This window comes from Ciconia boyciana, chromosome 2, assembly GCF_034638445.1.
Source record: "Ciconia boyciana chromosome 2, ASM3463844v1, whole genome shotgun sequence".
NCBI lineage: Eukaryota > Metazoa > Chordata > Aves > Ciconiiformes > Ciconiidae > Ciconia > Ciconia boyciana.
In genome coordinates, this window is record NC_132935.1 from 167,492,543 (window position 1) to 167,516,290 (window position 23,748).

Consider the following 23,748-nt stretch of genomic DNA (forward strand, 5'->3'; position numbering starts at 1 on the left):
CAAGGATGATTTAAAGAAAAATCCTGTAACAACCACCCCACCACTCCCTTCTGAAAAGGTTAGGAAGTAGCAGTGAGCCTAGCAAAGTAGTACAACAGAGAGAGATAAACAGTTCCCAGGATATTTGCATTCCTAAGGCAACGGGGCTCATGTGACTTCTCCACCTGCCCATTCTCTTTCTGCTCCTTTTCTGGAAACCCGTGGCTGAGCGAAGGGCAGAAATCCAAAATAGTAGCGTAGGCTCAAATCTGTGCTGCCATATCAAGGCTGTACCCAGCCAAGCTCCCTTGGGCATCTCCAGGTTGCCCGTAAGTCTACAGAGTCCTGAATACTCGAGTCCTCCTGTTCTCCACTCATTTTCATGGGGCTCTCCTGCCCCATTTTCATTTCTTCCAGCCCACAAGGGAAAGCAACTTTCCAGAATCATTGACCCCTCTCAGAGAGTGCTCAGCTGACCACGTCCTTCTGAAATAAAACTTGGGAGAAGCTGCACCTTTTGGAGCTAAACGCTAAGAAGAAAATCGCAATGATGCTTAAGAGCGGCTTTTTCGAATTGAGTGACAGTGTTGTTGACTTTTTCACGGAGAGCCCTCTCCAAATGGTGGGGCATTAGTGTCACCTCTGCAGGTCCAGTGACTCCTCTTTATCTTTGTGTCTCTTCCACAGATGGCTTTTGTCTTCCTGAGTGGGATGGTATTGTCTGCTGGCCTGAAGGTGTGCCAGGCAAAGTGGTGGCTATGCCATGTCCCGAGTACATCTATGACTTCAATCACAAAGGTAGGTGTTGTCCTTAATGTCAGCAGAGCCTGGTAAACTGCAGCAAGGGGAAGCCTGGGAGTCAGAAAATTAGAAATCCTCTTTAGCATCCTTTTTTTTAATCACATAGGGACTCCCTTCCAAGCAGGAGTAAAGCCAGGGAAAAGGAAGTAAAGAAACAGCCATTATTTTTTTATGCTGAAAGAAAAGCTCTGTTTTAACCTAAACAATGACAAATTTCCCACCTGCCTCACACAGACTGTAATGGCGCATTATAAGCACCAATTAAATGCTTACAACTGGGTAGTCTTGCAGCGTTACAAACCTGTATTTTTTGACGCCACAAACTTTGCGTAGCAATAGAAACCACAAGATATTCTTCCAATTTATGTTCTTGACTTCACGGGTTTGTTAATTCTAGCCACTGATCTCTGCCCAGACCCCTACAGTGGGTATCTGAGAACAGCGCTGGTAACCAGAACATGTGAATTCCTCCCTATCTCGCTTTCCCTCAGGCAGCACATTTCTTGGCTTGCTTGTGGTGCCGCAAAGTCTGTGCATGTTTTTAGAAGCAATTGAAGTACACTCGCTCCTCAGTGTATTTTCAAAGCTAAAGCATTCTCTTTTCTCAGGCAAAGCTGTGCACCCAAACACTGAAATATTAGAGAATTAAGACTATATGTTCCCAGCAGAGCACTGATGCTGTTTTCAGAAAACAAGTCATGATATTCTAGTGCACCCTGGTTGCACATAGTCTGTCCTGCCTTTTCTATAAGGGACTGTGAGCTGAGCCAGCTTAACCCCTGGCTGATGACCTCTCGCAGAGACCCCTGCACATGCACTTCATATTAGAGGCCAGGAGGAACAGCCAATCCATCCATTTTTCTCCATAACCCAACATGGCACAGATTCCCCACCTCACTGATGTCCACTGGTCAAGTCAGCTAGGGTGGGAGTCAGATTAAGACCCTTAGATGCAGAGGTGTCTATAAGCTCTCCTTCTGTAGTCACAGGACAGATAGATCTGTTGACGGGTTTCATCCCTTTTAACTGTAACGGGACTTTTTACACACAGCTCATGCAACAATACCCCCACACAGACATCTGAACATGGATGTTTTCATCTGCCAGCTGAATCCCGAAATGAAACCTTGCCTTCTCTTCTTTCTTCATCATCATGAGGAGGGTAGCCATAAAAAAATCTATCTTGAGGTGCACTGAATCTGTAAACAAAGAGCAGCATAATATAGATCACTGTTTATTTTCATAGGGAGAGCTGCAACTCTGAGGAAGATTCTGTGCTTTGGGACTTTTCAAAGCTTCTCTCCTTGGTTTGTAGACCCAATATCTTAACCTAAACTAAGTGCAACTTGTTATTAGCTCTCTGGTGTTTCTCAGCTAGAAAATTGATAAGGTTGCTAAGGAGATGGAAATTGTGTTCTTGCAGCTGAGCTTCAAAGCAGGCAGGAGGCATCAGGGTTGATGGGATCCACCCTTGGAAGAAGTTTCTCCTGTTCTACCAGGTCTAGTCTGGTTTACTCTGTCTCTCGTTTCTCTCCCACAGGCCATGCTTATCGCCGGTGTGACCTGAACGGGAGCTGGGAGTTGGTCCCAGGCAACAACCGCACCTGGGCAAACTACAGCGAATGTGCCAAGTTCCTCACCAACGAGACGAGGGAAAGGGTAGGCAATTGCATTTGTGCATGGAGCATGAAGTGTGGGCCTCGTCCAGGCCTAACCCAAGGACCACTGTCTCATTTAAAACCCTTGATGAGCTCTAGTTTGTTGCCTCGTCTTGAAACTATGTCCAAGCTTGCCAAAGCCACATCTTTGTTTTGATGGGGAATTATTTGAATTTGAAATTGTCCTCAAAGCCAGAAAGGGTTCCTCCAGCTGCCATGATCCCATTTGTAAAGAGATCTTGGGGAAACTTGAAGCAGGCTCAGGGACACTAAGAAGTGGTTGGAGGTTGTTCCATGCCATTGAGACTCCCTCTTCCCCACCAGGCAATAATTTTGCTATGAGGTTGTTACCAATAATTTCAATGTTTATGTGCTTGTCTGTGCTAGGGGATGTACAAACACAGAGCTAAAAGATGTGTCAATCAAACCAATAGCAACCCTGCTTCTGTAGGTGGTTAACAGAGAACCTCTTGGTTGAGAGGTATAAATTAAGGATCAGAGGTTTTACATGGTCTGTTCATTGGAGATGGGTGGGGACAAAGTCCTTTACTAAAGCAAACTAACATGTAAGAACAGATCTCGAACTAATTCTGGTGTAGTCACAATTTTGAAACAGGGACACAAGTCCAAAGTTAGAAAAGGGATTCATAGCACATGGAGAGGGTTTGGTATGTTCCTGGGAAAAAAAGAAAAAAAAAAGATGTCTATCTATACATCAGATCTATGGGCCTTATTTTTACACAAATTCAGGTGACTGGCAAAATAGTAACTGGCAGAAATTTCCTACCTCTCCGTCTGGGTCTGAGCCCAGCTGGGGCTCTGCAGTGCTTCTGCATGCCTCCCAAGTTGAGCGCATCGCAGAAGCAATTCTGTGCTAACGTGACAGCAAAGCTGTCCATGGAGACACCTGAGAGGACGTGACCTACTTGTTTTGCAGAGAAAGACATTTCCACCCACACGCGGTTGCTGGTCTATTTCTGTAATTTGCAAAGAATTTAGCAGAAACCTCTGGTTTCTCAGTGGTACTTGGAAGATGTCCTCCTTGGATATGGGGTATGGCATTAGGGACTGATCATTTGCAGCAAGCGTTATTTTCAGACAGTTGGAGATAAAGATCTAACCACAAGCTTCACAGTGGGGAGAAGGCTTGAAGATGATACACAGTCCCTTTGGGAGAATGTTCTTAATTTTAAATTCAACCACAGCATAGTATTTTTGTTTGTTTTTTTTTTTTTTTTTTCTCAACGGTGAAGCAACGTATGAATGAAGTTGTTTAGTGAGGAAGTCTTATCTGAGCATCTGCTTGCATTATATCACGCGGTCAAGGAACAGACAAGGTTGTATACACCAGGTACTGCTCCAGCTACTTAACAGCAAAGTGTGTTGTCTCAATGCTGGACGATGTTCACCTTTAGAACAAGTTTGGTGGGACTCATCTTTTCCCAGTCCATATAGTGAAAAGAGCTATTTTAGCCCCAGAGGTTTCTGGGAAGTTTCTGAAGTAGGTGTTGGAGCCATTGAGCATCTTGCTCAGCTTGAGAGCTTTACTAAGTTGCACAACTTCTTGACCTCTCTGAAGTCATGGTCTCCCCTGTCCCACCTCTCACAGCCATGTCCTGAGGTGGGAGTCATCTGCTGTAGACTTCTCCATCTGAGCAAGTCTCCTAGATTTCCCCTAGGGAAAGGAGGTCCTTTCTTTGAAACCTCCCATGCTGCCAGCTAGGATTTGGTCAAGGTAAATCGGTAGGGGAAGGGTACAAAGAAGAGAGTTGTCCATTTGTTACCAGCACAAGGAAGAAACAGAGACCTTCCACCCCCAGGATGGTAAAAAAGGCTGAAAGCAAAGTCTGTTGTCCTGGGTTTCATGTCTCTGTCTTTGTCTGTGTTCCCTGAGTGTAGAGGTGGTCACTGCACAGACAGGGGATTCGGACTGTGCTTCCTAATGGAGAGACATTAGATGAGGTGTCATGATGCAGAAGACTTCATTTTTATTCTCAACCTCTGCTCTCACTTGGGAAATTACTGCTCCTCATGATCTCTCCCTTTATGAGCTGTTTTAATAAACTGTCCCAATATTATCAGCCTCATTATTCTGTACACAAGGCTCAGTCATCTCTTGCCATAAGTTTTCTGTTCTAGCTACACAGAGGTGAATTTAATGATATTTAATGGTAGAGACAAATTAGACCATCATCATTGTTCAGATTAAATGGATAAGATGGCATTGCCTAAGTGATGCCTGCCCAGTGCAAAGAACAGTATTAAAAATGGAAGTTTCCTCCAGCTTTGGAATTGTATCTTGATTAATAAATGCTTTTCAACAGCATCTATTACTCATTATTATTATTATTATTATTATTAATCTTGAATTTGCAAGAGATTGCTTTCCTCAGTCCAGCCCTGCACTCACCTCATAGTGATGCTGCATGCTGTCATGTAGTCGCCTTGTTTTACCGTAGAGGTGGCTGCATTTTAATGACAAGTGAAGCAATGCATATACATCCACTGCGGGTCTTTGGGCCTTCTGGTATGAAAAGCACTCTGGAAATAAAAGAGAAAAGGAATGACCTTCTGTTTTTTTCTCAGCTGGGTGATGACTTTCAGAGAGCAAGGAAGGCCTCTTGTCTTTCACACCCAAGCATGGCTCTGAAGCACTGGTATTAATAAACCTTCCTTTGATTTTTTTCTTGAAGTAAATATGTCAAGAGATGTCAGAATTAGGGAATTTGGCAAGATAGACTAGTCGTCTTTAGAGAGAGATTGTTTTCTATTATTATTTCCCCCCCTGGGGAAAAGCATCTTTGCGTCACCAGTAACAGCTGCATTTAACCAACATTTTGAAAGGAGATTGTGGGCTGACTCTGAGTAGGACAGCATCCGAGCAGATGTAACCAGAGGAACATTTGAGAAAGTATGCATTAGAAAGCATTAGGAAAAAAATGTCTGTCTGTGACTATATATATCTCTCTCTGCGTTCCTATCTCTAGAAATAGGCCTATATCTATAGATAGCTATATATACAGATACACACACCTAAATAAACACCCACGTCCATGCGCACGCACGCGTATATATATGTCCATGTATGTTTGTTTAGGTGTGTAGTTTTCTCATTTTAGCCACTGTGGGATAATTATAAGATTGGCCAAAGCAGCAAACAGAGGGCCCCAGAGAAAGTTTGTGTCTTTCGCTACCTTTTCCTGAACCATATAAATAGGATTATTTCACACAGAGCAGCACGGAAACCGCTTTCTGAAATTAGCAAAGTATGCTAAAGCCATCAGAGCCAGGAGAATTAACAGCTCGTAACTGCCCAGTGAGCAATTGCTCTTGGGCTGTTTTCTAAGGGAAAATTAGCACTGCTGAAGGACGCTGGATTGACAGCCCTGAAGATTGATGTCCGCTCTTTAGCCAGGAGAGCAGGTAGGCTGCAGCTAGTTTTTGAAGTGTGTTTCCCCATATACCTTGCAGATAGCATTAATCTTGCCATGAACAACCATGTCTCGGACACGGTCTGTAGAAGACAACTGTTTAGCAAGGGGTAGGAAGAAGTTTTGTGGAAAGGTGTCCTAGCAGCACATCATGGGAAGATAAGACACTTTTCTTTGTGCCTTTGAAGCCACCGCTCCACCACAGTCTGTATATATTCTCTCATATCCTGCTTTTAAGATAACCCTTCACCAGTGCAGCAGAGATGGTGGAAAATCTTTTTCTCCCACTCCGTCCCCAGGAGTCGTGCACGGGCATCCCCCATCCCAATTGCACCCTGGGTCTTCAGAAAGTCTCCTTGCCTCTGAACAGATAAGCAGAGAGATCTGTGACTTCCCACCCCAGCACCCTGACCAGGCAGCTCTGCTTTGTTTATTTTCCATCTGGTGTTTAAAGAGAGACAGTAGGACAAGGGAAGGAAAAGGAATGGATTGGCCGGTGTTCACTCTTTGAGGAAGGCGGTGTGGTTAAACACCAGCTGTTTATCTGTCTGCTGTGTGTTTCACATCGCTGAACCACAGGCTGCTGAACACTGGGAGAGGGTATACAGCACTGCTACGTAACTACTAGATGATAGACACATAGGTGTATATATATATATTTATTCTGTATTTGTTCTGTCCTTACACTCTTCCCTAAGCATCTGTTCCTGGGCATGTAGGAGACAGGGAGCAGGGCTAAAAGGACCTTCGGTCTGGCCCAGATTGGCCATTCTCCTTGCAGCTTTCTTAAGGTTCTTTTAAAATTAGGAGTCAGGGCAACCTGTCTTCTTGGAGCTCTTTGATCTTTGCATAAAACGTGGCACACATGGGAAGTTCTGATGTGCCCCTGGCATTAGTAGGCAGCTTTTTAGGCAATTTCTCTCCAAAAACCATAGTCGCCCTTTGGTCATGGACCCCTTCCCTTTCACACAGCCAGCCAATAGCAGCTCCTTCAGCATGGTCATTTTTCTGGCCACCTTTTCAGACGCTGGCAGGAGTAATGACATATTTTGCTCAATAAGCAGAAATTTCCTTCATTCCCATCTCCCCAAAAACAACACTAATGCCAAACACATCTTTTTTTAAAGCAGGTCAAACCCATTCTGTTTTCAAGGCTGAGCTTAATGGTAAACGTGACCTACATCTACTGAAGTCATGGGGAAGGGGAATATGAGCCAGCAACTTGGGAGGTTAGCTCAGCCTGGAAACCACCAGCCTAGCAAGATGGACTGTCCTAAGGTCTAACCTCAGCCCACCAATCCTGTCTTCATCTGCTACTGCTTGTTTATATTATAGTGGTTTTACTGCTTCTAGAGAAATCAGAGAGGCCTCGAGAATCCATCACATACCAAACACAATGAGAAAGGCACAGCATGTTTCCAGGCTGCTTTATCTAAACTCCATTGTTCAAACCAAAAATCTTCTATGCCTGGCCTTTGTTCTTGGAGCTCTCTGGGGTCCTTTTAAAAGCCAACAACTTTGTGTAGCCTCAAACTGATGGCATAAAACATGTTTACACAGTGTATACTGAGTTATATAGCTGAAATGGCATCAAAGTGTCATACATCCGCATCATGAAAGATGGGCAGATGATTTAAAATATGCATAGGAATAAAAAAAAAAATGCATAACTGAGATGTGGTTTTCATTCTTGCAAGCAACCCTGTCATCAGCCCCCATCTCACACAGCACTTAGTGCTTAGGTGTAGGCAACTGAGTCCGAAGATCTCTCTGACTATCATGCGAACATAGACACTCAACACACACAGAGACGCACATTTACACATCTAAATTGGGGTGTCTTAGTCTGAGAGCTGACCCCAGTCGCTATCCAGGTGGTGGGGATCTGGTGCCTGTCGCCTCTATAGATGAGGGGAACAGAATTCTGTAGCAAAAAGTCATGTTCAACACTCAATGATTTCCCTTAGGCTTTGGAATTCAGTGACTGTTTTGTGCCTTTTGCAAATATCCCTTCGCCCTGCCATTAAGCTTTTTTTAGTCACATCTTTTATTTTAAAAAAAGACAAGAAAAGCAGTGAGTAGAGCTAGTGACAGAAGCTTTCTGGCATTGCTTATCATTCAGAGCAGTAAAATGCTTCCCCCACTAATTTCAAACATGTCATTAGCAACATCTGAATCAGCAGCTTTGAGAAACTTTGCAGATAGTTGATCTGGAAAGCCCTTACATATGCTTCCATCCTCATATACTGCTAATCCCACCCTTCAACATAGCCTGCCAACCCCTCAAAAGACCACTGGATCCATTTCAGCTTCACGACCTAAATGTTGCAGAGTCTTGCCATCGTCTCACAAAAGGGGAACGAAGAAGGATGAAAGGAGAAAGTTGGGCACAGTGCAACAACACTCAGAATGGAGTTTGCCACCAGTCACCTAGAAAATACATGTCTCGGTCACGCTCCCTGTGACACTGGAAGGAAACAGGACACACAAACACCAAAGCCCTGAAGGTTTCATCCAGATGCTGAAACATGGGTTATGTTTATGCCCAGAGCCAAATGAGATGTCCTAGGTTACATGAGACAACAGCATGGGAACTGCAGACACAACATGGGACCTAGAGGAAACTCATTCCCTTCTGCAAAAGCAGCTTGAAGCCAGACAGAACACTTGGTGTCTAAAATTATGAGACACATGTAAGGACAACTGCATTGAGTCCTACAAGACCTCTTACCTGAGACTCAAATGGATGGGAATCACTATATAAATGCAAACACCTCTATTTGAGCTAGTCACCCTGGACTCCTCTTGTGACAACCCAGTCAGTGCAGCTGGTGGCTGAGGGCACCATCCTGTGATTAAAATAGGCAAATTGCAGCCTAAAGCACCTCTTCTTGCTGCTGGGACCTCAGGTAGCCAGCTCTGATGGAGCCACCCACACCATAGACATCTCAATTAGAGGACCACATCCACTATGACAAACTCCATGTACCTGTAAGAGAGTTTGAGGGAGCAGAAATGCCCTTCACATGCTGTCCTACAGCTGGCTGTAATGCAAGAGTGAAAGCACAGCCATGGTTTTGCAATGGATGGGGCCTCGAAATCCCACGCCTGGTGCTCTGATGTAGCTCTGAGCTGTCCTGCAGAGGAAAGCAGTTTTCCTCTGGATTCAGATCAATGCAAATTATCTCCCCATTGGTGGAAGTGGACAAATTAGGAGTCGGGTTAAGCCCTGAGCACAGTATGAAAATGTAACAGCCAACTGCTCTGAGGGTCACACACCTGGAAGACATCCAAACCACAGGGAGTGGGGAATGCAGGGACCCTTGTGGGAGGGGGGCACATCCAGCCTGTGGATGCCCGTGGTGGCTGGGTTTTGTTTATTTTGCTTTTTCCATGCACTCTCTGAGTTCATGCAGAAGCCATCTCCAGCTCTGTTTTGGTTTCCTGTTCTCCCAAAGCCACCAGGCTGCTGTGAAGTTTCTACCCTGAGGTCAGGCTGGTGGAAAGCTGAGATACAAAGGGGAGCAGAGAGGAAGTCTCCCACCAAACCAAGAGGGAGGGGGAAAAGGAGATCTTGTTACGCATTCAGCATGCAATGCATCTGAAATAGTACTTACTTTTTTTGCATTCCAGTCTATTGTCAGTCTCTAAGTTATGGCTGGAGTGAGGTCAGGAGGGGAAGATCAGGTGGGCTAACTCTCTGCAGACAGATCATTTCACCTGGCTATAAGATATAGATGGCTGTGGTTTGGTGGAGCTTTGCGATGTGTGGCCAGTGAGGATGGGGGAAAGGAAGTGCTCTGAGGCTGTGCATTGCCTGAGAGCACCACAGAGCATGACCTAGAGAGGATGCATGGTGCATGACTTGATGGCAAGTCATTTCACCAACCCCAAAACCAGCTCAACCACATCGGGGGGGCCTCATCCTGCCCAGCACCCTCCACAAACAACCATGACCGGCTCAGCCATGTGAAGGGAAGGCCTCCAGAGCATTATTCTGCAGGCCCTGTTGGCAGGGGAAGGGGACAAGTTGGGTACTCCTTAGGGAGGTGGCAGATGCAAGAGGCACAGGAAAGCTGTAAGAGATGGGAAGAAAGGGGGAATCAGATCCATCCCACACCTTCCCCATCATTATCTCATCTCAGCAGGGCATGGGATGGAGTGGGCAGAGGGCAACATTCAAGGACGCCAGTTTTGAAACTGATGTTCCCTAATCTTGGTACTGTATTGTGAATTTTACAATATGTTCCTGAAAATCCCAGCCCCTGGAATCATAGAGATTGAGGTTTTGTCCTTCTGGTTTTTCTTTAGCTTTTTTTCAGCGCACATGTGTCAACAGTTGAAACAGTGAAGGATTACTGCAGGATTCAAATTACGTGACACTGGTTAAAGTATCACACCTTTTAAAGCAGGGTCTCATGGTGTGGCAAGGCCAGATTTTTGAAGGGTGGCTTGCCTCTTCCAACAGGTCAGTGGATGACCAGTAATGGTCAGTCTGTCTTCAAGGTGGATTTATAAGAGACATCAGGTAGAGCTCCTGCTGTAGCAGGATGGTCTAGTAGGTAGTGCACTGTCTTGAGACTACAGGGGTCCAGGCTGTGTCCATGGCTTGGCCATGCATGACCTTCTGTGAATTATTTAAATTCCCATCCATCTCAGCTCCAAAAAGAGGGTTCTCAAACCATAGAGGTGGTTGTTTCAGCTGGCAGATGACTCAATATTTTGTTACCTGGAGGACTTTTCCTGATGCAGTATTGCGGTTTCCCCCGAGCTGGGACCTCCCTTGTGCCAGCAGATGAGTGAGACCTGGAATTGCCTTTACAGCTTTTTTTTTTCCTCCTGGGTAAATCCAGGTCTCACCACTCCTGAGGACAAACACCCCTGGGAACTAGCAAGCATGAGCTGCCCTCCCAAGGGCTGCCCTGTGCAGCCTTTTGCAGAACCTCAACCTTTTGCTCCTGAGGCTTTCCCCAAGGACCTAAGCACCCCATCCAAAAATCACCTTCCCTGAAGGCTCCCCATCACAACACCGAGTAAGATTTGTGGCACCATGTCTGCAAGCAGGCACACCAGCGTGCATGCATGCATGCATGTGTATGTCTTGGCAGTTCTGACTCAATATCCTTTCAAAAAGAGGCCCTGTGGTTAATCAGAGGAATTAACCACAGCCTCCGAAAACGTCCTGCCAGCCAATCAGCAGGCCCTTCCCAAGGCCATTGCTGCTACAACGGTGGCGTTGTCAGATACGAACATGGATCTTTCCGGTTAAATTTCTGAATGGGGCTCAGGGACGCTTTTGTTCAGCTGGGCATAGTAACACCTCACAACTGCTGAATTACCAAGAATCCTAAACTTGGAGTAGGATTTTTTTTTTTTTTTTTTTTTTTTTAATTTTCACCTTGGACGCAAATGTTTTCCAGTTCAAAGAGGATTCCAGCTTGGCAGTGGGAAAAGTGCACCAGGCTTTGAAGGGAAGGAGCTTTTTTTTTTTTTCCCCTAAAGCTCCCGAATCTGCTCACATTGGCTTTTTAGTGCCTGCTGCCTCCACAGATATATAGAGATATTTATATAAATACGCACATACACACATGCTAGATGAATATTGGCAAGTACATCACTCTACCAGTGGAAACCGCAAAGAAACATTCACATATCTGGGGATTCTGATGTAATAGGGCTGAGGTTTCGCATTCCAGGACAGCATTTCTAGCCTCAAATCAAAATCAGAGCTGTCATTCAGAGCCCAGCGTTACTAATGTTATTGCAACCCAGCGGGTGGGGTGAGGGAAAGGCGGGAGGCAGGGGAGGAGGGAGCGAGGAGAAAGATGCTGAATTGGTTGGTTTCTTCAGGGTTTATTTCTAATTTCAGACGATGAAAGGCAGTACAAGCTAGGACGGTAGCAGGCGTTTTAACCCTTTTCAGGCAGATATTCAGTAATTCCTGCATTAAGCTGTATGCCCTAGCACAGGATGAAGAAAAGCATCCCAATATTTAATGGAAAGCTCAGGGTTTCAACACTAAAATACAGAGGGCCAAGAGAACTAAAACCTACTACAGGATTAATTACTCTGAGCTCTCCTGTCACAGGGCCTTTTCCAATGGGACTTTGGCAAGCTAAAGTTGTGTCTGGTTGAATTGGATAACCACAATCATAGGCTGCTTTTGATTTTAAAAAAAGAAAAATAAACACAGGTGATTTCTTCTCATATCCCACAGCCAAAGTATATCCTCCCCATGTTTTCTGTGGTGGGTTGACTCTCCACCAGCCTGGACATCAGTCATTCAGCAATGGTAGGGCATAGCCTTATGGCTAAATTTTACGGTTCCAGCAAAAATCCCAGGTCAGTGGGCATTTTGTTCAAGCAAAAGTTGCCAAGTGATCTCTGGATTTGGCTGAGAGTTTGTAAAGCGCTTTGGGTTCCTTTGGGATGAAAATGCTGCAAAACTCCCAGGCATGGGATTAACCCAACTCCATCACTAGTCCCTTGCAAAAATCCCAGCTCCCCCTGTCATTAGGAAAGATGAATACCGCTTTCCAAGGTGCTCTTATGTCAAAAAGATGACATCAAGTGTGATCGTTAAAGGTTTCCCAGAGCTGTACACCCCCAGCAGGTATGATAGCCTGAATCTCTGTGCTGCTACCACGGTTGTGTTACGATGCAGTAGGACGCGTTCTAATGTGACGCTATTTTTTCCATCATTTGTACTGCAGGAGGTCTTTGATCGCCTCTATTTGATTTATACTGTTGGATACTCCATCTCTCTGGGATCCCTCACAGTTGCTGTCCTTATCCTGGGATACTTCAGGTAGGCGGCTCTGTTTCTACCTAAGCAAGTTGTCACTAGACTGGAAAAGCCTCGGGCTTTCCTAAAGGATAAAACTGGGGTGGCATGTGCTTCTTCAGCAAGCCACAAGAGGTTGCATCTGTGCTTTGGGCTGTGTTAGTGTTACTTAGGTCAAACTTCTTGGGGGACGGCGGGTGGGATGTTTGAACTTCTTCCGCTTGCCTGCAATGGAGTTTTCTAGACCCTCTTTGTAGCAAACGGGAAGAGAGGCATCACCAGGAAGAGGTTCCTCTCCCTTGGAAGACTATCTAAGGCTTTCTGTCCCTACCATCCCTGCAGATGACTGGCTTAGATTTAGATGGCTACTTTTTAGATAGCTAAGGTTTCAGAAGGGAAACTCCACTCTAAACCAAAATATTCATGAAAGACAAACCAGTTGAAGGGGACCTCAGCCATGTAAAAGTGCTGGACTGACTCCTCCAGTCTCCCCATACTGCTGCTGTACCTAGGGAGCCAAAAATGACCACTCACTCTCCTAACTCTGATTTTCTGCCCTCCCTTTCCACCACCCCTGCCAAGGGATGTAGACCCCTAAATAGCATTTTGAACCCACGTCATCCAGCGCTCAGACCTGGCTGTTGCATCTCCTCGGTGCTGTAGAGACCAGGGGAAGGGAGGGATGAAAGGTCTCGCTCACAGGTAGAAGTTTGTCCTTCGGGAAACCATACCTGGTGAGCTGCAGGTGGAGCTGGGTGTTGAGTCCTGATCCCCTGAGCGCCAGATTTGCCTCCCTTTGGTGGCTGGCAGTGACTTCTAGCAGACAGCAGGGCCCAGACAACAGCTGTGGAGGGAAATTCTCCACGCAGCAAACAGCCACGTGGTGTCTGCAGATGAACTCAGCAGCTCCTACCATGCAAGCTCGAGCTAAGCCCCGGACACATACCACTGGGAATAAAATATGTGGCCTTTGGCTCTAAAAGTGCTCAGACCGCTCTGCAGTGAGCAAAAGGAGGTCAGGGGGATTTGCTTGGATAGCAGAGCATCCCGGCTCCTGAATCTGTGACACACACAAGCCAAAGGGGACTGCAGACCCCTCCTGGAGGCACTTCACATGATGTAGTCCCAGAACCCATCCCTGCCACCACCCTCCTGTCCTCTCAGCCCTTACCCCCCTGTTTCATTTCCCGCTGGACACTGGCAAGGTTGTTAAAATATTTAATGTCCACGTATGCACGTGTACTCTTAGTTTCAGGAGACATGCTCTCTCTTTCATCACGTAGTCGGAGCACTTCACTTAAGCCCAGACTACATGGATGACTATGCTACAGCATCTTTGTCCCAAGGATCAAAGCAGCAACAGGGACCAAGCCAGATTTTATTTCAGATAACACATAATCCAGAGATTCACTGACTACATTTCAAATGGAGAGAGCAAAGCCTGTCTTCATTTATACCTCAGCAGTTCCATTTGGTGTAATGTGTATTACAATAGCACAGGAAACAACCGTTATTTCTGTGACAACCTCCCTCAAAGGAGGAAAAAAACCCCACGGCTATTATTTTTTATTTCCATTATTGGATCTGGGGATTTAAGAGAGTATAAATCCATGGATAGATTGATGCATGGCTAGCCAGGCAACAGAGCTATAGAGGACAGAAGGGGATGCCAGCAGGTCAGTTAGTTCCTTCTTCTCCCCAAAGGCAGGATTACTGTTCCTAAAACACACCTCATAGATATGGGTCTAACCCATTCACATCTTACCATCCAGCTTTTCCCCCAAAAGGATCTTAAAGCGCTTTACAATCAGCATTTGTGGGGTCATTGCTGCCATTGCTGGGGTGAAGCCCAGAAACTGCTCGACATGACCAAGCAATGGATAGTGTCTCTAATGGCAAACAGAGAAAACAGCCCAGCACACTATAGTTACTACTGTAGTTACTACTAAATTTGGAGTGGGCACAAAGATCAGCAGTTTACAAGAACCTCTGCAAGGTTTTTAGTGGCCACAGGTTCTGTAGGCTACAAGGTTTTTAGTGGCTACAAGCCTTTGTAGTCCATTTCCTCTGCACAAAGTGCAGATAAATGTGAAGTCTTTAAATGCAGGGTTTGACTCTGAGAGGGGTAGGTTTGTTGGAGGGATGGATTTGACAGTGAAAGGGACACACAGAGGATACACACTCTAGTATCAGTGAGCACTGTGCATGTATCCTGCCTTCTATCTGTACATCTTGGAAAATGATTGCACATCCGACGCACACATATTGCATGTGAACTGAACACCAGGGACACGCTCATGATGTACACACTGCACACAAGGAATGCACGTGCCTCTCACTGCACACGCGCTGCACACCAGATGTACGTTCCCTGAACGTACACTGCACGCTGGATGCATGCTCACGGCACACACCCTGCACATTGGCTGCGCACCAACTGCATTCAGCCCGTGTTTCAGATGTGCACACACTCCTGAATGCACCTCCTACTGCCTCCAGATACACGTCCACTGCACACACAGTGTCCTGCGTGTGCAAACTCATCACACACGTACTGCACACACACACTGCGTGCACACAACAGTCCATATTTGCACACCCTGAGCATAGACTGCATAGCACATACCCTCCTCCGGCTGCACGTGCATTGCACGCATGCCATCCTCCAGATGTAGACTCACTGCCCACACTGCCCACTGCATGCATGCTCACTACCCATGCCCAGTACAGGCAAAATGCATCCCTATTTCTTTCCAAGATTTCCCAGTCAGAAATAAAGAGCTTAATGAGTAGAGGCACAGCACTGTCCTAATTCAAAGTCAGCAGCAGCGTGCTGCAACCAAACCCCTGGAGTAGATATTAATTCATTTACCAACCCCATGGGTGAACCGTGAATGCAGGGCAGCAGTGGCACTAGCACTGCTTCCCCGTGGTGGCACAGTGCTGATGAGAGGAGCTGGGGGTCTTCAGAAGCAGAGGTGACCCTGAGTCTGTCCAACAGATGGGCTAAACTACTCCAATCCTTCTCTGTCTCATCCTCCAGGCGTTTGCACTGCACTAGAAACTACATCCACATGCACCTGTTTGTCTCCTTCATGCTGAGAGCCGTGAGCATCTTCGTGAAGGACGCAGTCTTGTACTCCGGGTCAGCTTTGGAGGAGATGGAACGGATCTCAGAGGAAGACTTGAAATCCATTACTGAAGCACCTCCAGCAGATAAATCACAGTTTGTGAGTATCGCCAGAGCACCTGGCCCCTCCGGGCTTCATGCTTCTGTCCTCTCTGGTTAACACCTCGCCTCTTTCAGGTGGATTTTCCACCCTACTGAGGGACAACAGCTCCCCACCTTTCTTCACCCTCCACAGCCTCTCCCCATCCCTTCCCAATCCCTCAATCCACTGGCCCAGAGGAACTGCCCAGCCCCAGAGCTAAGGAAGAGCTGTTCCCCATGGTGCTCAAAGGTAAAGCCGGGGTTGAGGTTTTGCTTCCCATCTACAACTACTATTTTAAACAGCTCCCCTGATGCCTCCTAAAGTGTATGGCTCTGGAAACTCCGCTGGCTGTCCCAGCACAAGGCACATCAGTGCTTGCATTTCACAGCGTGCACCTTTCCCACCACAATGTGCAATTGGCTGATTTTCCACCTGGAGCTCCTCTCTGTATGACCCACGGAGGCATCACTGTGCTGTAACATCTGTGCCATCCGACTGACAGCCCAGATGTAGCAAAGCCACAGTTCAACGTGTTTTGGGAGGCTGTCAGCCCTGACTCCAGAACCAGAGCAGAGGTAGCTTATGAGGAAGAAGGTCAGCAGTAGACATGTCACCTCACTGTAATTTTGCAGCAAACCATAGCTGGTTGCTCCTGTTGTGATTTATCACTCCCACCTCTGAAAAAAGACATTTTAGAAGGAACAGTGGACGTATTATGAGCTATCATAAGAAAGGGTAGGGTTCATCTACAAAAAGCAGATGTCTACAAGGGAGGCACCTTCATTCAATCTAGTCACCTCAGGTTCCATCTACGGTCAGCTGAGTCAGTATGGTCAACACAGCCAGTCGAGTCAAGGGTATGATACACCACATCCTAAAATAAAAATTGAAGTGAGGTCAGGTGAACTTGTCTCCAGAAGTACATGTTTCTTCTCACTGTATAGAAAGCTCAGATGGAGACATCAGCATTGTCCATGTGCTTGGGGGAGATGAAGCCCATCCTCAGGTTTCAAACTTGTCCCCAGTCACTGAAGCTGTCTGCTCTCCTTGTCATTGGTCTCATCACAGATTTCCCATGGTGGATCCTAGGTATGATAGCTCATCATCCTTGAATTGCTGGATGCTGCAGAGACAGACAAGATAGATTTTAGTGTCTAAGATCAAGGGCTACCTTCAATGCACACAAAAAATCTGAGCTAGCCCAAACATCCTAGCAGAGTGGCTCTCACAATGTGGCAACAAACTTTCTGCCTGTGTATTCATTTGGCTTCTCAAGTCTTTCACAGCTTGTGCTACTTACCAGGGACCTGGCCACCAGCACCCCTGCATAAAATCAGCATATATCAAGTGTCCCACTGTGCATCCAAGTCCCCCCAGATGGAAATAAGTTATTGTGTTTCCTTCCCATTTCAGAGCTCCATTTCATTAATTTGGTGAGTCTCTGGGTGGAACACTCAGCACACTTCAAAACACTCCCTTTTTGGAAAGAACACAAAATGTTTTACTGCATTGTTGTCTGTTTCTCCTTGGGCCGGACTCATTATAAGGAATAATTGGGATAATATATTGCATTCTTTGAATATTAGCAATTCAATGGCATTTCCCATTCTGCCGAATTGAAAGGCAAACAAGTGATGAAGGCGACAATTCATGTATTTCTTTTGTTTCCAAGCGAAGTGGGAGCTTTGCAATTATTGCCTGATGCTCCCTGTGTGGGAGTAGATGGTGATTTCTTGCAAATATAAAAATTATTATTAAACATCAATGGGGAATTTTTAATTGATCTTCCTTCTATTTTAATTCACTTCTTCTGTAAAAGAAAATGGGTGTAAATGTGTCCATGTTTTATACGTATACATATACATATATAAGTATATAATATCTGCATACTAATTTTGATTGGCAAAGGATTAGCGTAAGAGCTGGGCCAGAATAAAAAAATTCTCTTTTTATTTACAAACTGCTTATTATTGACATTTGCTGCAAGTCACTTGTATCCTTCTCAAAGTAAGGGGCAGCATGGAGCTGTGCTGCTGCTGTGGGATGTGTTCGGTCATCAGAAGTTTCCTGTGAAACTGGACTATCCAGAGTCCTAGCATTTCCACATGGACAAGGGATGGCATTTTGTGTTGCTTTGTACCAATTAACCCCGTGTGACATCCTTACTTTGCAGCCTTTCTCTACTAGGGCTGAGAAATGTTGGAACGGGGATAGCTTTGCCCCAGTCTGCTAGAAGGGCAGGGGAGCGTTGAATCACAGTCAGGGTTTTCCTCTCAAGAAAGCAAAGGACTGAAGGTCAATGTGGAGTGAGAGTTCAGCTAATGCGCTGAAACTTTTAAATTCATTTTAAAATCATTTTAAACCATTTAAAATCAGTGTGTCCTGGAAGTCTCTACTAGGTCTCCCACTTTGCAGCTCAGGTCTGTTCAGAAAGCACCTTGACGTTGTGGGTGGAATCCTCCATCTTCGGTTTGCTTTTGGAGGACCAGTCTCCAAAGCCTACAGCGGCATCTAGGGTTTCACATTCATTGAGGAAAGACAGGCAGCTCTGGAGGACCCTGTCTTGGACATCCATGACAGGATGGGGTCACTCACCCTCAGCATGGTGCCCGTATCTCTCCACGAGCTGAGGAGGGAGCCATACTTCCAAGTGATGTGACTTGCATCAGGTCACCCAGACCGAGATGACTTGGCCACAGCCCTTTGTCCTCTAACCTGGACAAGAATCACAGTGGAAAGATGAAACATAGCTGTCCTGGAAAGCTTGTGAGCCCGTCATCAGTGGGGTGGGAGGACAGTAGGATCAGATCAGCATCTCTCCACATGTGCCCTGTCCTCCTACACCTCCCAACTCACCTGCTATTGGAGACACAATATCAGGCTGAGGGCAAGCTTTCTTCTCAATTGGTCATCTCTTCTGTTCTTGCACTAATTTTTCCCCCTTGTAAAAGCCCTGTAACAGAATTTTCTGATTTATTTTTTTCCTTTCTCCATCTTGTTTTCCAGCCCATCTTGGTAAATTATGGCTTTATGTAGAACAAGAATTTCACACCATGTTCCTGACATAACCCTGTCTTTCTGTGGTCATTGCAGGTGGGCTGTAAAGTAGCAGTTACCTTCTTCCTCTACTTCCTGGCAACCAATTACTACTGGATTCTGGTGGAAGGGCTCTATCTCCACAGCCTCATCTTCATGGCATTTTTCTCAGAGAAGAAGTATCTTTGGGGATTCACATTATTTGGCTGGGGTAAGTCATGGTTGCTCCTCATGGCTGACCTGTAAGAAGCTTGTTGGAGGTAGTCTTTGAAGCAGATAGTGCATATACATAAATATAGGAGAGGGGACAGAGGCAGGGTGAGCATCAGTGACTCTTGCAAGGACAGGTTAGCTCTCTTGTGAAGCCTTTATCATTTCTAAATTGTGGTATTTACACTGTGGCACTTCCAGGATCTCTGGAAGGATCAGCCCAGGCTTGGAGAGACAGCACATCTTGCCATCTTTCCAGGGCAGCAGATGTGTGCATGTGACAGCTGATTTTAGTGCGCCCTCTGAGTTTTCCCCATCTTTGCCAAGTGCCTCCTGCTGAGAAACAGGCATTGGGCTGGAGGGCGGAAAGTTGCATGAGGCTGTGAGCATCTGCTCCCAACAGCAGACCTAAGCTCTGATTTCCTACCTCAGATCTCAGTTGCTTTAAAAAGCTCCTGAAGTTTTGTGAGTGTAGGAGCACCAGTAGAAACCTGCAATTTGTGGGGAAGCCTTTTTTTTCCCTTTTCTTTTAACTTGGGTATCTTTTCCTGGAGTAAGGAGAAAGGGGCGGGATGTGGGTGCAGGGAGGGTGCTCATTAGTGGAAGGCATTGTGGGCACACGCATTTCAGACGAGAATGCGCTTTCTGTTCGCTTCTGGCATTAGCTCTGGCTTGCACGGAGTTATGAGGTGCTGGTAGGCTGAGGACAATAAAACAACTGCCCACAGTTGTCTGAAGCGTGTGGACTGTAAGGGAGAACAGGAAACGTATTAGATGATCCTCGAATCGTAGGACGTAACTAAGAATAATGGGGTGTAGGTCTACAAAGGAGCTTACATCAGGAAAAACCTGTTCAGAGGTGTCTACGGTTACCAGTTTCCAGGTCCAAAATGCACCTGGCCACATCCTGACTGCATTTTAGGACAAGATTAATGTGTGCACCACAACATCCCCATTCCAGCATGGGATTTCTTTTGGAAGAAAACCACTCTCTCTAACCGTGGAGCTCTGAGCAAGCCAGATAGTGCAGAATTGAGTTCATGGAGGATTGCAGGTTTTCACTTTGTGAGAGCAAGCAAGGGTTTCAGTAAGCCAGGGCAGTCCAGCCCACAGGACTCTCTCCAGCCTTCCTCCTTCCCAAGTGTGATGTGGGGGAGAAGGGGACCACAAGCTCCTTGCTAACCTCATGGTCAGATTGTTCATAGGTCAGAAACTGCTGGTGCTGCCATATGATAAAGATGGGAGGTGTAAATATGAATCCCCAAGTGGACATCTATTTCTCAGGCAAAGTCTAGTCCCAGACAGTTGGTAGGTTTCTGGGAAAATAAATACATAAAGAGAGATATTTTGGGGACAGGGTATTTCTTACCTCAACTGCTGTGAGACAGAGAGGACTTCAGATGTCATCTCTTTTTTTAAAGCAAATGAATAAAAACCAAACAAACAAACAAACAAAAAAACTAAACCCCCTACCCTCTTCCAAACTTCAAGCTAAGTAAAATTTGCTTCTCAGAAAATGGCACTAAACTGTACAGAGCAGACTTAAAGAAGCAATTCCCCAGAGCAAATTCTGGAAGAGAAGGAAGCAGTTGAGAAATAAGGCCATATGTTTAACAAGAAAAACCAACTTGATGCTTCTCGTAATGCAGCCAAAGGAAAACAGTCTAACAGGCATGGGTTCCTCTCATTAATTCTTCCAACCACTGCCAGAGTATAATCATTTTATCAGAGCAACCACAAAGCTGAAGTCACACCTGTCACAACACCAATCATCTATGTGCTTCCAAAAGTTTGAGGCTGCTCAATTTAAATTCCTCTGGAATGAGAACATAGTATCCCTCCAGTTGCATTTGTTTTTGCTTTGTTTTGATTAGCATGATAATGTACACACACACACGCACAGACGTATTGTTTTGATAGCTTTTGGGCACTGGAAAGGGCAACCCAATCCAAGACCCACTGGAGTCAGTGGAAAAACTCCAGTTCCCTGCAGTGGGCACTGGATCCTGCCCATACCACAGCAATGAATGACAGGGAATCAGCAATAAATAATTACGACATTCCACATAGGTGCAGAAAAGACAAGTTTGCCCCAAAAGCTGGGATATTTTTTTTGCTTGTGTAACAATAAACAGCGGTGCATTTATCCTGCCTGGAAATTTCCAAGGTGGGGACGGGGAGCAAAAATCACCCTACAACATCTTATTTCCAGACTACTGAAGAAACCAGAACATAGAGTTACTCTTTGATGTCAGACCCAACGATTTCTGTCGAGTCTTTTCAATCCACATCCTCATTGGCACAAGGGAGCACAGCTCCATGAAAGTCCACACTGCCCTTCTTGCAAGGGAGACACTGATGACAGAAAGGAACTTGTTCCTTGCCAGCACCCAACAAAAATAAATAAATAATGATATTATGGGCAACAATAAATTCCCCAGCAGACTTCAAGTTCCCTGCAGCTGTTTTATGAAGGAAGTCTAAGAAGCATGACCAATAGCTAGAAAACCCAAGCTGATTCCACTGGCATTTTTCCTTCACACCATGTTAATTCCACACACACACACACACACACACACACCCCCGCCAGCTGGACTGCACTGGCTTTCAGCTACGGTGCAAATGAGGATTGCAGGGAAACCTGGAAAAGACAAATAGGTCGATGTGTTACTGTTAGAGGTGCTCAGGTCCAAAAACTCATGTTGGTGAGCCCTGCATGTTTATCTAAGCAGAAATCATCCTTGCCTGAAAGTATTCGTACCTAACAGGACAAGAGGCATAAGAGGGTATTATTAGCCCTATTTAATATTAGGAAACTGTGACACAGAGGGACTGAAAAAACACACTCATTGTTCCTCAGAGAGGTTTTCAAATAGCAGGGAGCTGAGACCAGATTTCTCCAGACCTACATAAGGTCTTTATTCATAAGCTTTCTTCTCCTAGCAGTCGCCTTGCAACCGCCTCTCTTACTCACAGCTTTGACACATGCATGAAAGCCATTTTTCCAACTGCTAGGAGACACGTACACAAGAAAAGCGACAGAGGAGAGCAAGGGGGTTGGGGTGGCCACCAGACTTTGCCCAGCTTGAGGTTTGTACTTTTTCCAGCTGATGGGGAGATACTTGACTTTATAGCACCTGCATTGTACACACTGTGTGTATTGACTGGAAATGCACAGCGCATACAATGTGGATTCTGTAGAAGTCACTCACGGCATCGCTGCCCGGTGGGGTTCATCCTGCGTCACACCGGTCGTGCACATGGGGTACATATGTGCAAGGGGGAGGGCATGCATGCATCCATCCACGCCTGCATCTGTCTGTGCTCACAGCCATCCAGGAGATCACAGGCTTTTTGGAGACTCACTCTCCTTTCCTTAGTGGGTTGGCCAGTTGCCAGAAAGACATGGACCTGCTCGAGCAGGTTCAGAGGAGGATCACGAAGATGATCGGGGGCTGGAGCACCTCCCCTATGGGGAAAGGCTGAGAGAGTTGGGGTTGTTTAGCCTAGAGAAGAGAAGGCTCCAGGGAGACCTTATAGCAGCCTGCCAGTACTTAAAGGGGGCTACAGGAAAGATGGAGAGGGACTCTTTATCAGGGAGCGTAGTGACAGGACAAGTGGTAATGGTTTTAAACTGAAAGAAGGGAGACTTAGATTAGATATGAGGAAGAAATTCTGTACTGTGAGGGTGGTGAGACACTGGAATAGGTTGCCCAGAGAAGCTGTGGATGTCCCCTCCCTGAAAGGGTTCAGGCTGGATGGGGCTTTGAGCAACCTGATCTAGTGGAAGGTGTCCCTGCTCATGGCAGGGGGATTGGAACTAGATGATCTTTAAGGTCCCTTCCAACCCAAACCATTCTATGATTCTATGATGCATCTAACCACATGTGACTTTCCTGCTCACAGAGCTGCATCCTCTTGGGTATCTTGCTGTTTGTGGGTATCTTTAGATGTCTGACTTTAAGGACATCAGTCATGATTTTCTGGTTAGTGGCTCTCCCATCAATGGGCGCTGTGAGTGCTCAGGAGGAAGGATTGTCAAGTCTTGGGGTATCACAGATCAGGACTTTCAAGTGGAGACACTAAAAAGTCACCCTCTGAAAGTAAAAGAGATGCTGGAGGCAAAGCTAAGCCTTCTGATTCTCCAAGCTGAAAGACTAGCTTACCAGAGTGGGAGGAAAAGATTGAACTCTAGAAATTACCTGATGGCCCAAACACTCCATGTTACATTGATGTAGAGAGAATCTAAAAATGGGGCAGAGGAAAGGGAGGGGGAGGATTCATACCACTTTTTGAAAATTTGAGAACATTTACGATTGTTCACATTGCAAAAAGAACGATGTAAAAGATGCAGAAAGACAAATGTAGCAATAAAACTGGTGCCAGGAATTTGCTTTGTGTGTTTTGCAGAAAATGTCAAAGATCCTTTTCCTAAGCTTGCCTGAACGGAGTGAGGCAGCAGTGCACAGGGCACAATAAATCCACACACAGGGATTTTTTAGGTATAATTATTTTCTCCTGTATATTTTATTGTTGCTAGAAACATTGAACACAGCACAGGATTAGTATGAATGGGAACAGTGTCTCTTCTGAAGTGCAGGACAGGCTAGAGGCGAACAAGTAGGTGTCAAATGTTC

General features: G+C 45.8%; 1 protein-coding gene across 2 annotated transcripts in view; it reads left to right on the forward strand.

Moving 5' to 3' along the window:
* Window positions 1-23,748, forward strand: part of PTH1R (parathyroid hormone 1 receptor) — a 131,045-nt gene that overhangs the window by 85,035 nt on the left and 22,262 nt on the right. For both annotated transcript variants that reach the window (XM_072854889.1, XM_072854890.1), the window contains 5 exons: window positions 667-777; window positions 2,321-2,439; window positions 12,583-12,677; window positions 15,697-15,883; window positions 18,959-19,112. In XM_072854889.1, the coding sequence (XP_072710990.1) occupies window positions 667-777; window positions 2,321-2,439; window positions 12,583-12,677; window positions 15,697-15,883; window positions 18,959-19,112 (666 nt within the window). The remainder of the gene's footprint in view (window positions 1-666; window positions 778-2,320; window positions 2,440-12,582; window positions 12,678-15,696; window positions 15,884-18,958; window positions 19,113-23,748) is intronic.